At 52.3% G+C, this 18286-nt stretch overlaps 5 protein-coding genes across 5 annotated transcripts; 2 read left to right on the plus strand and 3 right to left on the minus strand.

The window, feature by feature from the left end:
* Positions 1-877: 877 nt before the first annotated feature.
* Positions 878-2856, minus strand: K460DRAFT_298660 (uncharacterized protein; the record flags this gene model as incomplete). The annotated part of the gene is made up of 1 exon (XM_040929771.1): positions 878-2856. The coding sequence occupies one exon, from the start codon at positions 2854-2856 to the stop codon at positions 1030-1032; it is 1827 nt and encodes a 608-aa protein (XP_040794096.1). The 3' UTR covers positions 878-1029.
* Positions 2857-4106: 1250 nt separating this feature from the next.
* On the plus strand, positions 4107-5716 carry K460DRAFT_351446 (uncharacterized protein; the record flags this gene model as incomplete). The annotated part of the gene is made up of 2 exons (XM_040931574.1): positions 4107-4740; positions 4791-5716. 2 exons carry the CDS (start codon positions 4107-4109, stop codon positions 5714-5716), a joined length of 1560 nt encoding a protein of 519 aa, XP_040794097.1.
* A 2071-nt stretch (positions 5717-7787) lies between these two features.
* K460DRAFT_373524 (Clavaminate synthase-like protein) lies at positions 7788-9318 on the plus strand (the record flags this gene model as incomplete). Its single annotated transcript, XM_040934592.1, has 2 exons — positions 7788-8051; positions 8449-9318. 2 exons carry the CDS (start codon positions 7788-7790, stop codon positions 9316-9318), a joined length of 1134 nt encoding a protein of 377 aa, XP_040794098.1.
* A 1164-nt stretch (positions 9319-10482) lies between these two features.
* On the minus strand, positions 10483-11960 carry K460DRAFT_373525 (uncharacterized protein; the record flags this gene model as incomplete). The annotated part of the gene is made up of 2 exons (XM_040934593.1): positions 10483-11180; positions 11504-11960. The coding sequence occupies 2 exons, from the start codon at positions 11958-11960 to the stop codon at positions 10483-10485; spliced, it is 1155 nt and encodes a 384-aa protein (XP_040794099.1).
* A 4138-nt stretch (positions 11961-16098) lies between these two features.
* Positions 16099-17926, minus strand: K460DRAFT_373526 (glycoside hydrolase family 1 protein; the record flags this gene model as incomplete). Its single annotated transcript, XM_040934594.1, has 4 exons — positions 16099-16237; positions 16402-16987; positions 17119-17783; positions 17874-17926. The coding sequence occupies 4 exons, from the start codon at positions 17924-17926 to the stop codon at positions 16099-16101; spliced, it is 1443 nt and encodes a 480-aa protein (XP_040794100.1).
* Between the last annotated feature and the right edge of the window lie 360 nt (positions 17927-18286).

Here is an 18286-nt window from a genome sequence, read left to right on the forward strand (position 1 = left end):
ACTCATCATGAGCCAAAGTCTACACGAGCCTAGTCGTGGCTATCAAAAATCGTTCATATACCCGTCATTTTCGACCTTGATCGCTTTCTTATCTGGAGCATAGGGGGGCTTGGGGGAAACTCAGGTGGTCGACACGTCGCTGATTGGATCTTACCAAGGCGTTTCTTTTGCATTTCTCTGGGTTTCTTGCGCGAAGTTTTGTCCATTCTGCCTGCGAAAGGATCGCTCGGATTTTGATCATCTCCACATATCGCTAACTGGTCTGCCCCGGTTCCCGCTTTACACTCGGCCACAATCGGGCGCTGGAGTTCCTTTGTTCTTAAACTTCTTATTCTGTTTGTTTCTGAAATGCTTGTGCTTATATTCGCGTACACAGTGTGCGGTGTTGGGTGGGTGGATGCGATGAAGAAGTTTTTGCTTTTGCTGCCTTACGAGACAGGGATAAAGAAAGGGGTGCAGTGGTCGGGGTGTTTCTACGATGATGGTGGTTGTTGTTGTTGTGTGTGCTATACCATATTTTTTACACTTTTTATTCCTCCCTTGTTTTTTCAGACAGACAGACAGACAGACATAAAGAGCGTGGTCTTCCTATCGTTCAGACGACTTAATGCGAATAAAGTTCATTTCTTCGCCTCTTCTGTGTATCTGGTGTCCTGCTTTGTACGATGCCTGTGAGGACCCTCTCCGTGCAATCATTGGGGTTAAATGCCGACATGGCATTATGAGTTGCCGCACAGTGCGGAGGCATTCACGGGATTGTGAGCAAAGTTGGAAGGAAGCATCCAACTCAAGGGATAGACACAGGGAAGACATGTGAAATCATCATTCTCTTTATTTGTATATCGAAACTATAAACCAGCCTTGTGCTTAGACAGACCATGTCTATCGCCTCTGCTCCAAAGTCCGCTTCCGCTAGAGTCTATGCAGAGCCAGACTTCAGCGGTATTGGGTTGTGTCCGTACCTTGTAAGCTATGCTAATATTCGAACTGATACTGAAGGGAGGCGATCACGGCGCTTTGCGCTGTGGATCATAGGCCATTCAAGTGACTCCACCAGTTATCCCGATAAAGCCCACGCAACGCTCCCCAAGCTGAGAATAGAGAGTGATACTCCTGATGATCCCTGACGTAGCCAGCAGTATGGACTAAATAGTGGTCATAGTGCTTGGCAACCTTTGCGGCCATCTCATAACCTTTCTGGTGGACCTCATTCTCGCTGAGTTGAGAGTGCTTGTTCTCGATTATCAAAGCATCTCGTGTCTTTGTAGCTTCATATGTCGCGTTGACAATGATCCCACGCCCAGTGATCCAAAGTTTAGGTAGGTCAGGGTCTTCGTTGGCCAGGAATGCGGGCGCTGTAGATGTGCCCCGCATCATTATGACGTCCGAAAGAAGGAGGAATAGTTCTCGCTGTAGTCTGTCGTAAGGCACTTCCATCTCTTCTGTCCATGTGCTTTTTCCTCGGGGGCACGTCAATACAATCCGTATTGTCGTGTTTGTTCGTGGCCTGAGATTTCCAAGTAGGCACATCATAGATGTTTCGATTCGAGCCTCGGAGAGTATAGTCGGACTAGAAACATCGAGTTTTAACAGTAACGTCATTGCCTTACTGTTGGAGCTTCTCTGAAATAGAATGTTGTGAAAGGGGTTTGGGGTATAGGCGGAACAATTCTTGTAAATGAGTTCCCTAAGACCAGCGAAATCGTTAAAGCTCGTAACGATTTCCGTGCTCGTCATTTTGATGGTCATTGTGTTCATACGAGAAAAGCAGCAAGCCAAGCTTCGGTACCATCGTATGGCCGTATTCACGTGAAAGACTTCCATATACAATCCATGTCCTTTGCGAGCGTCTAGGTCGAGGACGACTTCCTCGGGCGAATGTAGAGCATATGCGAATATGCGGTCCTTTATTGCATAAGGCAAGTCCAAAAGGTGGGAAGTAGGAGCCCAAGGGAGAACATTGATGACCTTTCCTTCGTCCATGATTTCGAATCCTTGCTTTAGAAGTGCACCCCCGGTCGGGCCTTTATAATGTACATGGCAATCCATATTCCCGTGGGAAAGATAGACTCCTTCCACAAGACGATCGAAATATGCATACCGCCGCATTTTCAAAGGATCCCCGATGGTGAGCGTAGAGAGAACGTTATTGAAAAACCCAGCGATATCGACATCTGGGACCTCAATTTTGAGGTCCAGATTACGGGTGTTCGCCTCTGTATGCATCTCCAGCCGTCGTCCAGTATGGGCAAACGTAATGACATGAGCTTTTTGCGGATACGACCATAGGAAGCGCATCAAAGGGAAGAAATCTAAGTCTCTCAGACGAGCATAGCAATTTGCGGGACAGATACCGTCCACATCGATGATTGCCTTTCGAAGAAAGATAATCTGGCTGCCGATGCTCGAAAGCCAACGAGTGGAATACGAAAGAGGATGATAGTCGAATACGTCATGTGTTTCGTGATCCGCGCAGTCGTGTCTATTCAAAACCCGTGAAAAAATGAAAGTGTTTTCGCCATAGAAGATTCCCGCGGCCTCGTGATAGACTTGCCGACAAGATCGTAGCATAGACAGACCTTCATGGAAGTTGTGTTTGAAGTCTACGTCACCACCAATCTCCGTTTCGAAAGTCTCGTGATATTCGTCCATCGCGTCCTGAAAGAGGGTATCGAGTGGGTAGTGCTCCCGCGGAGGCTCTATAACATGGTAAGCTTCAGCATTATGAAGCAGCACAGGCTCTTCGCGCTTGAACAAGATCTCGTATATCCCGTTGCGTATTTCTGGCGGCAACGTGGTAAGAAACGACGGAGCAGCCGGATCCGCCAGGCTTGACATTGTCTTCGGTATCTGCATGGCGTTGAGCCAAAGATTCTAGAGGTAAGAGTATGATCAGCCCAGTCCCATATATTCTTTGAATAAGAGCGCATTCTCCACTACCCGTGGGGCTCTTCACGAAGCTTTTAAAACGGCATGCAACGGCCATAAGTATCATGAAGTGATCATATTGGCTGTAACTTAACGTACCGAATCGAGGAGGCTTTGAGTTAGACCCGGCGGTCTCGCGACTGCGAGCGCTAGAGCAAGTGTAGCGACAGATCGAGCGCAGTTGTTGAAGCTCGAGGTTGAGGTCGACTGGTATGATGTTGTAAACAAGAGCAGAACTTGGGCAAGAGGTGGAAGCTGTGGGGTGCCAAGACCGAATAATCTTACGTGCGTGTCACAAGTGAAGGTGAAGGCGTGTACCTGGTGATGAGAGGATTTTCAAAGCGCCTACGCCGTAGTTGAGCTATCGCTGGTTCTGTGAAGGTAGACGATGGATAGTGAAAGCTAGAGCTCAAGTATGTCGGTAGTCATGAAGCAGGCCAAAATTTGGCTCCTTTTTCCTCGAGAAACCGACTGTGGTATAAGACAATGCGAATAGTGAGCGAATGGGGGAAATAAAGTGCATCTTTGACGGGCAATGCGCGATACATGCAGTGAAGATTGAGAGCTCAGCAACATGAGAAGGACCAGACGAGGACAGTTTGTGAGATTGAAGAGGTTATTGTAGAAGTTTGAGGGAAGAGCAATGGCACTGAAGATCAGTCTGCAACGAGGATGAACCAAGGAGCTGTTCAGATTGAATGGCATCGACCAAGAGTCGAAGATGGATATGACGCGTCTTAAGACACACACAGATAGTGCGAGCTACGGGACATGGCATACATTGGACACAGAGTGGCAACCATGAATGTCCTTCGGTAGACATGGTGACTGCCGCGTTGTGTCGGGTGGCGGTGCAGTGGCGCAATCGCTCGTTCCCATTTGCCAGAAGTCTAGAACTGTGGCTGCGAAAGCGGGAGGTGCAATGGGGATCCTGACGTAACGTTAGGCGCCGCAAACACCAGCAGGTTGCAGGAACGGAGAGCTTGGCTCCTCGTCACTTGCATGCCATAAAACGGCGTCTCTTACCGCACTGCCTCACACAAATTCAGACCTTGCCCTCCCCTCCTTTTCACCCTAATTCCTCCAAAAGCGCTTGACACGCCTTCCTCACGCCTATCAAGCGACCTACCTTCATAGCATTCCCTCGTATACCCCGCGCGAGTACGCTTGTCGCAAGCATGAGCGGCCATGGCGATCCTCGACTGCTCTACACTATTGGTGGCATCAAGGCCTACCATATCCAGCAAGGTGAAGAGACGTCTCTCACTCCCTCGGGGCCACAGACGCTGTCTCTGTTGATGGTCCCTACAAACTCGCCCTTTGCAGACCTCAGCAACACGCGCGGCCAAAACGAAGCACCGGAAGAAGACTTCTACCTACACCTCAACCTTCCTCCCGAGCTCGACCTACCCCTCCCTGCAACTACGCAAATCTATCACCAGCCGCCGCGAAGCTACCTAATACCACGATGGGACTTGGGCCCAGAGAGCGGCGCTTTCACCCGAATTGAGTTCCCACCAATCGGAAACAGCTCTACCTCTGTCAGCCAGGAAGACATTGATACCTTTGAGACCATTCTGGCTCAATGCACCGCCTTCCTTGAGCGTGCGCAGGCGCCACAGCACGAAAAGGGCAAGGGCGGCGTCAAGGCATACAACCCCCAGGATTTCGCTCCTGGGGAGGCCTACGTAGGCTCTAGCAAGCCCACGGGCGAGGTTGTACTTGTCGACGAAGAGAACGGCAGTGTAGTGGGAGAGCTTGCTGGGGGTGCTCAGATTGTCGAGGACCCGAAGCTGAAACAGGGTTCAAAGAGTGAGTACACTGTCAACCCTGGCGCGTGTTGGTTACTTATGCTAACACAGGCAAAGATCCTGTTGAGATCGTTGTCTCTGCCGACGGAAAGCGCATCGACATTAGACCTCTAGAAGATGACTATCTCGAGATGGCTCGCCACCCCGCGTACAAGGACTCTGGTCTCGTTCAAAACGCAGCAGCAGCCTCTCGACTCATCGTCACAGGCTCCAGCTACCTTAGTAATATGATGGTCTCTGGCGCGGAGAACTTCATGAACAAGACCAGACCCAACGAGAAACCTATGACGTTCCAAACCACAACCCATAACCGCGTCCGCAAAATCAATTCCCTTACAACTGGCGTCGCTGGTGTTTCGGCAAAGACCGTAGGACAACTCACCAAGTATGCGCAAAATGCAGCGGCGGGTTTGGCAGGACATAAGAAGACGCACGGCAGGGGCATGAATCCTGATGGCACGCCAAACCAGCAGTATAAGCCTGGTCTACTGAACAAGTCGTTGATAGCATTTTCGACTGTCGCAGATGGCATCTCGCACTCGGGCAGAACCATACTCACACACGGCGGCGCGGCAGCTAGTGCAGCAGTCGGCCACAAGTATGGCGCTGAAGCAGGCAGCATCACCAGCAACCTCGCCGGCGGTGTCAAGAATGTTGGTCTCGTCTACATCGATGTGACTGGAGTTAGCAGACGTGCCATCATCAAGTCTGTCGCCAAGGGCATGGTTGTTGGTAAGGTGAAGGATAAGAAGGGCAACGAGCAGACGGTCCTTGTAGGAGGTGGTGATGGCGGTACTATCACGCCTAGTGACCTGAACCCGCAGTTTGGAACGAGCAACACCGGTGTTCCGCCAAATGTTTCCTCCCCGGGACCCGCAGCCCAAATCTCATTTGGTGGCCCACCTCCAACCTACCGCACTGGTGTTGGAGAGTCGCTTGAGGGGCAGCCAGCATACTACCCTTCTGAGAAGAGATGAGAGATTGTTCAACCAGCGTTCATTGGGCAGGGGGATTCATGAGGTATGACATCACGATATGGAATTACTGGCATCAAGTAACGGCGGCGATATGTGAGCGATGGGGCGTCCTTTTCAGATTTAGTTTGTAGACATGGTCACATTCGCCTTCGTCGCGTTTACTGTGTGCTTTGAATCGTACTTCTTATCTTTTTCGATCGAATCCTTCCCCGATGTTCGCCATCCCCTTCCGTCAATCGCTCAGGCTGGACCCCATCGTATCTTCATCTTCCTTAGAATCTTGGCAGTCTGCCCCATACTCATTTCAAATGCCCCAGCTGCTCCTCAGCACGTGCCCTATAAACTATATATCATAAACACCTATAAAACACCACCCAACTCCAATATCAGCGCACGGCCCACGTATAATCCCGCGCAACCTGCCACATTCATGCAATATTCTCCGATGCAGCGCCGTTAACACCTGATATACCCGGCAACCCAGCATGTGCCTACATCTCCATGTTTCCGCCGTACGAAGTACAAGGTGGTGTTCTATTAAGACAGGGATCGCATGCACCGATGACTGCATTGCACCGCGTCTATTTGGACATCAATGTCGTTTTGAACTGGGATCGTCGGCGTGTTTACTCGCCGTGGTGAAGGGGTTTTGAAGCAGGAATTAGCGAAATTGAGTGACTTGTAGTAGGCATTTTGATTGTTGGGGTGTGGGTTTATGACTTGGATTGCGAGGGTTGTACGTGCGTCATGACTCCGTCTCTTTCGTCATGTTTGAGCTGGTATGTGGAGGAAATAGCTTGTGTCTTGTATAATTGTCTTGGGAAGGCATCGAGTCTTGCACCTGTTTGTACTTAGTATTCATACTAGTATATATTAGCGCCACGGCTTGAGCTCCAGTTCAATTTCACCAAAACATAGACTCTAGCACTTTTATCACCCTTATCTTACTTAACACGACGTATTCAATCCTAAATTTGTCAAATCTATGAACATGACCTCGGGATATACATCTTCGTCGGCGCTATTAAGTAAATGAAGCGGACTAGTCTCCGTTGCACCTGACCTCTTACCTCACCTCATGTCCAGGCACCAATCCTAAGAAAGCGGACCCTGCATGCCACCGCTGCGAGACATGCATCACCCGCGCAGCGCTTTGCATCCAAAGAGAATAGCACACGAATGTCCCGCTCCTAGTACGACCGCGCGAGGAACAGCTGCCCAAGCAAATAGAGGCACGTGGTGGTGAATGACGATGACATCGTGGTCGTGTGCATGCTCGTGTGGAGATGTCTCCGAGATTTGTGATGGGGAGTGGGGGATATAGCGTGGCCGACGAGTGGAGGAATTTCAGCTGTAGTTACTAAGAAAAGTAGTGGAGGGGAGTGTACGCGCGTGTCTGCGTGCGTGTAGAAAGGAATACAAAAAGCCATGTATGACCCGGTTGAACGCGGGGTGATCAAGCAAGAGAGACCTCTCTGTTCATTGTGTTTGCTTGTCGATACTTCTTCTACTATTGTCTCTTGAACACCACTTGTTGAAAAAGAAGAAGAAAGGTCGAAATGATCTTCCTCGAAGCCTTTACCCTCTTTCTCATTACCGGACTCAAGCTCACTGCTGTGGGCCTGGCACTCAAATGGATGTCTCGCTACTAAAAGCGCCTTTCTCGACTATATCTTGAAGGAAGACTGGGAGCTGAGCAACTGTATGAGAAAGAGAACTTCCTGCCACAGGATTACTGTTCGATCGTTCGAATCTTACTCAAATCACGCCACACCTCCGCTGAGCGTCAAGGGACGACTCGAGTCCTCCGAAACCAAAAGGCGTGGAGCGAAGTCGGAAAAGGCGAAGGAGCTGGTGTCTTCTGGTGTGATTGCCCCGCTATATTGTGTGCCAGCAAGTCGGATACTTTTACCCCGCGCGCAGGCAAAGCGAACAGCAGCAGCGACAAACGGGAACCCAAAACGCCCAGACAGAATATATCGAATTGAAACATTGATTTTGTGCAGTGCAAATCTTCACAACACTGGGTTTCTTTCATCTTGGCTTTCATTCCAAGCGACAGTACCGCAACATGAGCGACGCCAAGACCTTCTCCCAGATCCCCATCCTCCCGCTTTCCAAAGCGCTCGACCCAGCGACTAAGCCTCAGTTCTTGGACGACTTGCGTTCAGCACTACTGAATGTAGGCTTTTTGTATCTTTCAGAAACTGGGCTGCCGGACGAGTTGGTGCGAAATGTCATTAGTGAGTGTGGAGGATTCTTCGAGAAATTACCCGTGAAAGAGAAGGAAGCGATCGAGATGAAGAATCAGAAGAGTTTCCTGGGGTGGAGCAGAGTAAGTCATTGTTTCTTTTTATTATCATTGATCGATTTGTTATTGGCTTTGTGGAGGTGTGAAGGATGGTGTGAGATTGTCAAGAAAGTCTATTATGGTCTATCGCTATGCATGCATGCAACTATCAAACGCTGGGAGATGCAACTATTACTACAGAAAAGGAAAAGAGCAAACGTAAGACGCGAAAATGCAGCCGTCAAACATCAAACGTAAAGGCAAAATGCGAATCCAACCTCCTTTCCGTTTGCGCCGTTAAAATCGAAAATCCGGGTATCTCCAAATCATGTATACATAAAACTCGACACGACGAGAATGAGGCTGCGATGTCCTACAACCTATTGACTTTTCCTTCTCTTCTTTTTTCTGCTGGGTATTCTGGTGCTGACGAATAAACAAGGTCGACAACGAAACCACGGCCTTCAACCCAGATCACCGCGAACAACTAGATCTCTCAACACCACATCCCGTACCTGGACCTGATGCGCCTTTATATCACAACCTGCTCGCACCTAACCAATGGCCGTCGACGCAGTACCTCCCGGCATTCCGACCCGTCTACGAAGACTACATGCGGCGCATGTCGCACATCTCAACTCTATTCACTTCGCTCATTGCCGAAGCCATCGGCCTGCAGCCTGATGCCTTCAACAAGTTCTTCGACAGAGACCAGCAGCACAAGCTCAAGATTGTAAAGTACCCCGAGGTTGACGTGCCCGACCTGCCAAGCGGTGCAAGCGAGATTGATAGGAAGAAATGGGAGATCAAGCGGCAGGGCGTCGGTCCACATAAAGATAGCATGTTGACTAGCTACCTCTTACAAGCAAGCAACCAGCTCGGTCTGCAAGCGCAGAATGCAAAGGGCGAGTGGATAGACTGTAAGCCCATTGACGGCACACTCGTCGTTGCTATTGGGCAGGGCATGGAAGCGTTGACGGACGGTGTGTGCGCATCAACAACGCATCGCGTGCTTAGTCCACGCAGAGGCGAAGGAGCGAGGTACTCGGTTCCGTTCTTCCAAGGCGTGAGCTACGACGCCCAGTTCGAGGCCATGGACGTGCCCAAAGAGGTGCTGAAGTTGCGCGACGAGGCACGCAAAGCGCGCAAGGATGATGTGGAGTTTACGTTTGTCAAAGGACGATGGGGTCACCTTGGCGAGGCTACGCTCATGAACCGCGTGAAATCGCACCCAGATGTTGGCGAGCGATGGTATCCCGAGCTGCTGAAGCAGATTCGCGCGCAACAGGCGGCAGCGGCCAAAGCGTCGTGAACAGCCAGCGCGTAGACCATAGTACATGTACAGATCCAAGCGTGATTTTTCTTTCGCTCTTGAACAAGGCAGTGATCTTTCGGTGTGACGAGTATCACGTTGGGGTGCACGGCGACCATCGACATTCGGCTCGATGAACGATACGGTGAGCTGAGGAGGCCAACCACATGTGGAAGGGATTCCCAACCTGGAGGCGGGCATAGGGAGCGGGTCCGCTATAGAGCGATTGGTAATGAGACGTCGCCGGGGACATGGTCCTGGAGGTGCGAGTACGTGCACTAGTCGCCCTTGGCTGGCGTAGGATTTCTGCTGGCCTCGGCGTCTCGGCGCCGCACGGCACCGGGGCCGGATACCTGCAACCGCACGCTAACGCCTTGGATTTGTGCAAATCTCCCTCCTTTCAGCATCACAGGGCGCAGGGCGTCGGGGGGCAGCAAAAGTGAACTTGAGGTCGCCCGTGTTTCATAGCCTGCTAAACGATCCGATCGTGGAACTTCTCTCTGCAGGCGCTTCAGGGCGCGCTGCAGAGGGACAGATGCGTTCGAGTGGACCCTGCGCTCCTTTCGGCTGTTTGTCCCTTTTAGGAGCTCGATCTCGGAGAAACAGAAAAGCGCAAAACCGTGCCACTACCCATGTTACATTTGCGGCTTGCCAGGAGGATCCATGGAACTTTCTCGTCGAAGGATCCAAGCTTCCAAAATCCACCTTTTGTGAGCATCATTTGCCGGGGCCTAACAGCGCCTCTTAATTCCACGGACTCAGACCAGGGCCTCACTCCACGGCGTTTGCAAAGCAAAATGCCGAATCCTTCGTAATGGGGCGATTGCAATCCTGCGAGACATATGTGGGGCCTACGTGTTGCGTCTTTTTGCCGATTATGCGGTTGAGGGGCAAGTGTGGAAGGTCGTCCCGGCGTTACGGAGAATGTGGAATCTTGAATTAGCTCTAACCGTGTTACAAGACATTGAAGCATCGTGAACGCCAGATGAAACCGTATTGATGTCGTCCGTTGTAACCGATTGTATTTCTCCGCGCTGAGCCTAGACGCGACGCCGAGCGCTTCGTGGCACGTGTAATGGCTCCTGGAAGACGATCTACCCTGCCGGCATTCCTATCAAGGGTTGTTGCCGCAAAAGCACCAGAAGTGCGCCTGGCAGGTTGACCTTAATGCTCCACCTTCATGTTCGGTTGCATGTGATATATGATATGCTGTCCTTGCTCATTGATCATCTGCGTCTGGGCATGTTGTCCGTGCATCATGGGCATCTGCTCAGCATGGCTGGCCTGAGGAGCGTAACCTTGTTGCTGAGCAAGAGGATAGGAAGAGTAAGGCGCTGAAGTGGGCTGCTGCTGGTGTTGAGGTGGACCTTGACCGGGCGCAGACTGGTGATGCATAGGAACGCTCATGTGTCGTTGATACTCGGACGTGTGAGTGGAGTGATGCGAATTGGGCGTGTCGTAGCCTGACATTGGCATGGGCTGGGATGTGACCAGTGACGTATTTTCTACGGGGTAGGAAATGGCTCTCGCGTTGCTCTCCATGCCATACGGGCTTGGATACGACATGACTGAAGATTCAACGGCATGAACTGACGGATCTTGCACCGGCATAGAGACTGCGTGATGCTGAGGGTGGTTCGGGTGAGGGCTCCAGCGGCCTTGGACTTCACCCATGGAAGGTGGCGTGTCAACGTGTGGTGATGAAACGTGATGAGTGAACGAATGCTGTGGTTGCCAATGTCCAGGTTGCGAAACGGGTGTTGCTATTTCCGTGACTGAATGGACACTTCTAGCTGTGCCTGCTGACCCCCTGCGGGGCTGGCTGAGCATTTGGACGCGATCACTGGGCGAAGGAGCGCCTGCTATATTTGAGTCAGCTATTGCAGCTTCAAAATCCACATTTGTTTCAACAACAAATTTGACTTTTTTGTCTCGCTTCCGCGAGAAAAGAAAAAAAGAACAGAAGCGTTATATACACTGCACAACGCCCAAAACGAGAAACGAGACAGGAAAATACGAAATGATGAAAAGGTGAGATGTGATCATCTCACGAAAAGAGGTTCGGCTGCACCAAGAACGGTTGCGGTCGGTGACACCAAAAAGCCAAAATAAAAAAACTGTGTCCAATCCAGCGAGAAAGGAACAATTGATCTGTGCTTTTTGAACAAATAAAAGCATGACATACCTGTACCCTGCTCGGGAACTCCTAGAGCTGACACTGCGTGTGACAGTCGTGCGCGGAGGACCGCATTTTCCTGCTCGAGCTCCTCATTCCGCCGCATGAGGTCGATCATTTTGGTCGACGAGTTGCTGTCTAACTGAGTAGTGAGGTCACGGACTTGGCGCTCAAGCGTGTCAATGTGATCTTTGGTTCTCTGGCGGATAGCTCGTTGTGCTTCGCGGTCGTTTGCCCTCTTTCGCTCCAGTTGAGCAGCTGTGAGGGTCGTGACACTCCGTGTGCCTGCTCTCGATGGTCGCTTCTTCATGCCAGGAGTATGCTGCCTTGCCTCCGAGCCAGAAGAGTTGCCTTCATAAGGCGGGGACTTTTTTGATTGGTCCATCTGAGGCGACTGGTAATGGGAGGAATTCATGAAGTCACTCCGATAGGCAATGGGGTCTCGGTAGTGAAGTATCGAAGTCATCGAGGATCCGCGGGGGGGCGGTGAGAGTATAGGCGATGTCGATGGTTGCTATGTCAGCCAGGGCCTAAAACATGCGCGGTCCAAGCGTTGGGCAATATCGAGTCTATAATGAACGACGGGTACTCCCAGGCTCCAAAGGTTAGGGTGTTTGGCGAGCAATTGATGGAGATGCGGCGGCGGGTACGGCAACCCTGGGAATAAGTGATGTAATAAAGGCAGCGGAGATTAACAAGAGTAGCGGGCAAGACCAGAAAGGCAAAGAAGAATGGTGGAAGAGCAGGAAGCGGAGCAGCCAGGCATGGCTGGCAGGAGCCTATAACCTGCTCTCAGGTCTGAAGAATAGCGTCTTCGCGTCCCATGCGTCGACCCTAGCCTACTGCTAGTGCCTGCGTCTTGATCCCGGCCACACACACGTGGGTTCCGGGGAAATCGTTTCACCTTAGCTCCAACATGGACACGATGAGGCTTGGTGCCTGCACCGAGCTTAGCACGCGCAGCAGCCCGTTCTGGTTGCCTTGTGAAGACCCTTTTACAGAATTAAACTCTCAACGGTGGTGCCAGATGCGCCGACCGAGACACACGCTGCGTTGAGCTGGCTACCATGGCGTTTCTGGAAAGGCACTATAGGCTCTAGCCTGCACCATTTGCACCCCACTCATGGTGGCTATGGTCGAGGTTCCTGCGCATTGTCCTTCGGTCCACCTTACTTGGGAGAGAAAAAAACCGCGGAAGAGCGCCGGGCCCCGCCAGGAGGGTTCATGGGACAGCGAAAACCGGACGACTCGTTCCTGATGTCGCCATATTCGTTAGTCGCGCCAATGTTGCGGACCGTAGCGAGGTCGAGGGATGAAAGCACAATGAGCAGACACGGACAAATTTGATGTTGGAAGAGCCTATAGGGAAGCGAGTCTGTGAGCCGAGGCCGAAGTGCCACCGGGCCTGAAAGGAAAAGATAATACGACAGCGACGCTCGCTACTAAAGCCGTCAGCACGTGGCGAACCCTGTCAAGAAATTTGGTCCGACAGTAGGTAGGGCCTCAACCCTGTCATGGCGGCTGTCAGGGCGGCGGCTGTCTAGACTCTAGCATTAGTTGACGACGACAAACTTTGGGGGGGGAGCGTCTTGCACACACTGGGCGCGCGATTGCGACCATGGCCGTCGACTAGCGTCTGCAATAATGACTCGAAGAGCGCAACCGGAACAGCAACGTCGATCATGCCGGGGTCAGGTTGCTTACTCTCCTTCACACCTACGACCCAATGAGCACTTGTAGGGACACACTTCCGGCCTCCCGCCACGGACCGTCCTCTCCTGCCCCCCCGGCCTGTGCTACGTGAATCGTAGGCGCTGGCGGCTGCTGGCTACAACAAAGATCTGCAAGTATAAAGTCCATCGAGTGCGTGCTGTTGACGCGTTTCATGCCATGCGCCTGGTTATGCATATGCAACCGCACCTGCGTTGTGCAGGGCGGCACCTCGCAGAGGATAGGGTCAGCAGGCCTTTCCCCGAGTTGCCCGCTTGCCGGGCCAGCTCGTTGGATGCATGCAAATGAGCTGAAGCATGGGCCAGTGTCCGTGAGGTGCTCCTCCAGGCCGCATGAGGAATGCAAATGCGCCTGTGGCTAGAGCTTATACACATCCTGGACCTTTCGCTTGTGCGTCTGGTGTGGTCTGGTCTGGTAGCCGCGTACGGCACGGTCCAAATCCAAAGCGGGACATGGTCTCGTCTCGTCTCGTCTCGTCATGTGCAGTAAATGCTGATGGAGGGCATGACCCATAGCCTGATCGTCGGACATTCGATAATTCGTCAGGTGTAAAGTACAGTACTGTAGCTTCTTCACCGCTGGATGCATGTACTGCTGCATCGAGTGAGGCTGCTGCATACTAGCGCTACAGAGAGCCAAGATCAATACTGCTAGCGTTCGCCCTGCTTCGTACACGTTGGCTTCCTCTAACCACAGGTAGAGCGACTTGGCGGCGAGATTGGACCTTGAACATGAGCAGCGCGGCACGTCGGCAGCGCTAAGCGCGAGCCGCGAGCCGCGAGGAGAAGGGCATGATGGGATAGGACATGGCCGGAGTGCGCGATCTCTGCTGGCAAGCGTAAGAGAAAACAATAATAATAATAATGAAAATCAGGTTCGCGGAGGTGGTTTGGGGGGGCACAAGTGGGGAGGGAGGGATCCATGCACGCCGCACCTTCTGCAACGGTGTGCTCTTTGGGGTTAGCAGGAGCGTTATGCGGCCTGCCGAGAGAAGCAATCGCGATGTACATGAGACACGTACCGCTGTGCCTGGTCCAATGAGGCACTGGGCGCGTTATTTTCCTCCTTTCTTCGCGTATACAGCATGCAAGCCGCCTTCTAGCTCTCTTCTCCTGCCACCACACAAACTGCAGGTATGTATACCAATAGCCCGTGGCCTCGGAGAGTTATGCCGCCTCGCATACGAGAAGAAGACTGCATCATCGAGAAACCTACTCAAGCTGGACATCATCACCGCCACATGATGTCCCCTGAGACAATCTGTAAACCTTAGCTTGCGGGCTTCCGACGTTCCCCCGCGAAGAGTCGATGACCATCACCCACCAAAGTCCAGCACATTGGTTCGCAGGATTCACTGCCCAAGCACCAGTGTCTCTGCCCAAGCACCAGTGCCAGCGCGGCGCTCTGCTCCGCCGTCGCTCAGGCTCGTCCCAGCCCAAGGATGCTTAATACCACCACCCGACGACGGCAAATGAGGCTGCTGTGTAACATCACACACTATCGTTTCTAATCGTTTTTGGAATCCCAAGGTGGGGCTCGCTTCACCTGACTTGGTCGGACATCCACGATGCGGCTGCAGGTAAGCTTTAGTTTGACCACCAAACCCAGGGTCCTCGAGCACCAAAGCCTAGGGAACCATGAACAGAAGAGAGCAGAATAAGCCATCAGACGTCCGTGAGCAGTTGCGCAACAACAGGACCGCGTACTGGCTCGGACCAAATCCTGCCCGAACCCCCCCCCCCCCCCCCCCCCCCAATCCGATGTCCTTCCTTCCTTTGGCAGGGTAACCTGCATGTGTCACTGTCAAAAAAGTGCGCCACTCCCAGAAACCCTCCGCGTCGCCTTCTCGACATACTAAACTTTGGGATTACCCTGTGGTTTTACCTCCAGCTTCCGAACTTCTTCCATCAGCTAAACCCAAAACTGCGCTCAACCCCCCTCGAACAGCACTAGCGGCAAGAAGAGTGTGGTTGCCATCTTCAGCTTGCATACAGCCTTCTGTAGGTTTTGTAGGGTTTGAAACCTGCTGGTCGAGTATTAAAGTTTGCGGGTTGCCACGTTCCCACGCGCACCAAAACAAGGGGGTGTGTCCACCACACCATCTCATCGCTCCAAATCTGCAGCGATCTCATCGTCACGCGTCATTCGCAGCCACCATGTTGCGCCATCAGGAAATCTTGCCGCGAAGGGGGTTTCTAGGTCGGACGCTAGAACAGAGTTGATGCGGGGTGGTCAGGGCAATGACTATAGTCTTGTCGGTTTCATCAGCGCGAAGGAGCTGGTGCAAAAGTCATTGGTAGCGATGCTGTCGTTTTTGGGCGTCCACCATGGCGGGTGGTGGAGTTTTCCGGTAGTAGAGGCTTGTGGCGTATCGCCCTTGGGTCCGAAAGAGAAAGATTGGGAGGGGGCACGAGCTTGGGGAACCACTGGCTCCCATCCATCAAACTAGACTGTGCATTGCATTTAGAAGACGCCCGCATGCGTCGTTCAGGGATGGCATTGCGGCTGAAAACGTGGGCTTTTGGGCACCAATGCACAGTCACTCGGGACTCCTGTTCATATCAAGATGGACTATTCTCCATGTGTGGAGGTCGGTATCAATATCGCGAAGTAGTATCGTATGCGCGGCAAGCCATAGAATAGTCACGCAAACTGTGCCTACCCCAGAATGGCGCAATGCTCCGGGTCTATAGATATCTAAAGATGTTGAGGCTGGAAGTTTCAAAGAATAGAAGCGTCTTAGAAGGTTGCAACACGAGGCAAGATAACGCTAGAAGAATGCTAGAAGGGCATCCACCGTCATCATGGCATCCGCTTTGCTGGATCTCTCATCTCCGAACCACTAATCTTTGCGCCACACCCGTCCGTCGATATTACTCCTTTTTAATGTACTTGTCGAAGATTTTTGAGATCTCGCGGGCGCTTTTTTTAGGCTGCCGCTTTTGCCCGCCCTGGTAATCGACAAACGTGACACCGAAACGTGTCGTGTAGCCCTCGGCCCATTCAAAGTTACTGCAGGTACACGTTAGTGCTTGCTTCCCGCACGTGGACAGGTAGCCCATGTTTGAAGCTAGGAGAGGACTAGCATCCCGCCGGAGAATCTCTATCCGACAAATACTCCTCCGGGCGTCATTTGACGAATGTGTTTGGAAATAGAGGAAAGAATACTGACGTACTCCATGAGACTCCATGCGGAGTAGCCCCTGACGTCCACACCATCAAGGGTATGAGCATCGGCCAAGGCACCAATGTATCCCCTAAAGTATTCGCAGCGGAACTCGTCGTCCAACAGCTGCTCCAGAGGGAGCTCGTTCTCACCCTTCAAGCTGGTTCCGTTCTCTGTGACGTAGAAGGTTGGGCCGCCATATCGATCGCTTAGCCATTTGATTAGCTTCCTGAAGCCCAAAGGCATGGGCCGTAGCCAGACGGATTGCGTCTCTGGGCCAATCCAGTCTCCCTTCTTGTTCTGATAGAGGACGTCTAGGTTACCGACGAAATCGTCCAGCTCGGCCTCCCCATCCTTGTGTCTAATGTAGTTTGCACAGTAGTGGTTCATGCCGTAGAAGTCGTTGCTTCCCTTGACCAGCGCAGCTTCGTCGGGCGTGAACTCTGGCAGTCTGTCGCCCAGCTGCTTCCGCATGGACTCTGGGTACTTGCCAAAGTACACTGGGTCGCCGAACCAGCAGATGGCGAACTCAAGCTTGCGGTCGCATGCTTCACGATCTTTCGGGTCCTCGGGGTCCCACGGCTCGGTCCAGTCGCCTAATAAGCCATTGTCAGCAAGGTATTCCGTACTCGGAGATCAGGCTCAACTTTGTGCTCCCCCGCGTGAGGCTGAGTACAGCAGGAAGCATAGACTTTGGGCAACACGAGAACCACGTGGTTTCGCTTACCATTAAGAGTAATTCCAATTTGGCCCCCATCCTTCGCCTTGAAATCGTCGCGGTACGCCTTGACTGCGGCTCCGTGAGCAATGAGGAGCGAGTGCCCAACAATCCACGGCTCCCGGGAACTGTCACCCTCCGCACTTTTGCTACGGTCGCTGCAACGACCGGGTGCAAATAGTCCGGTATTATATCCGAGAATGGAACTGCACCATGGCTCGTTGAAGGTGATCCAATATTTCACCTTGGAACCGAAGGCCTTGAAACACACCCTGGCATAGTTCTCGAAATCTTTTACGAATTCGTCCTTGTTCAGCATGCCCCCATAGCGCTTGTGCAGGTTGTCGGGTAAATCCCAGTGGAAGAGCGTGATCATGGGCTCGATGCCAGCTGTGCGGAGGTCGTCGACGAACTTGACGTAGTGCTGGATGCCCTTCTCGTTTACAGCGTCTTTGCGTCCACCGAGGGGTATGATGCGAGACCACGATAGCGAGAAGCGGTACGACTTTGCGCCAGTCTCCTTCAAGAGGGCAATATCCTCAGCAGTGCGGTGGTACGAGTCGCAGGCCACATCCCCCGATTCTCCACCGGCGATTTTGCCTGGAATGCGGCAGAAGGTGTCCCAGATGGAATCCGCGCGGCCATCTTCATGCGGGGCGCCCTCGACCTGGTAACTGTGGGCTCAGAGCTCAGTACACGAAAGAGTCGACCTCGGTAGGCATTGTAGCGGGGTACTAGCGGGGAGACGTTTGGGGTTGACGAACCTTGCTGTTGCAAATCCCCATAAGAAATCTTTGGGTAGATATGACTGTGACATGCTGTATTTTTATCAAGTGATGTGTTGTCAGGCTTTCTTCAGCTAACAACAACTGTAGAGTGAGCAAGTAGATTGCAGCAGTGGGCACCTATACTTCATATACTGGGCGGCCCGTAGTGTTGGCTACGGAGAACGTCCCGCCGTAACCGTGTTTTCACGCGTCGACAAGACCTGAACAGACGCGCAGTAAGACATATGAGGCATTCCGCAAGTCTCAGTTGATCCCATGCGAGCTGATGTCAATTTCTCCGTTCCTTCAGTGGCTCCTCTGACGACGAACCCCGCTTACAGTCACGTCCACTCGAGTACTACCGTGAGCGCGCATGACGAGGCTATACTTTTGCGTCCATTCTGCCCGTA

The sequence above is a fragment of the Cucurbitaria berberidis genome (assembly GCF_010015615.1).
Source record: "Cucurbitaria berberidis CBS 394.84 unplaced genomic scaffold K460scaffold_1, whole genome shotgun sequence".
Classification (NCBI taxonomy): Eukaryota; Fungi; Ascomycota; class Dothideomycetes; order Pleosporales; family Cucurbitariaceae; genus Cucurbitaria; species Cucurbitaria berberidis.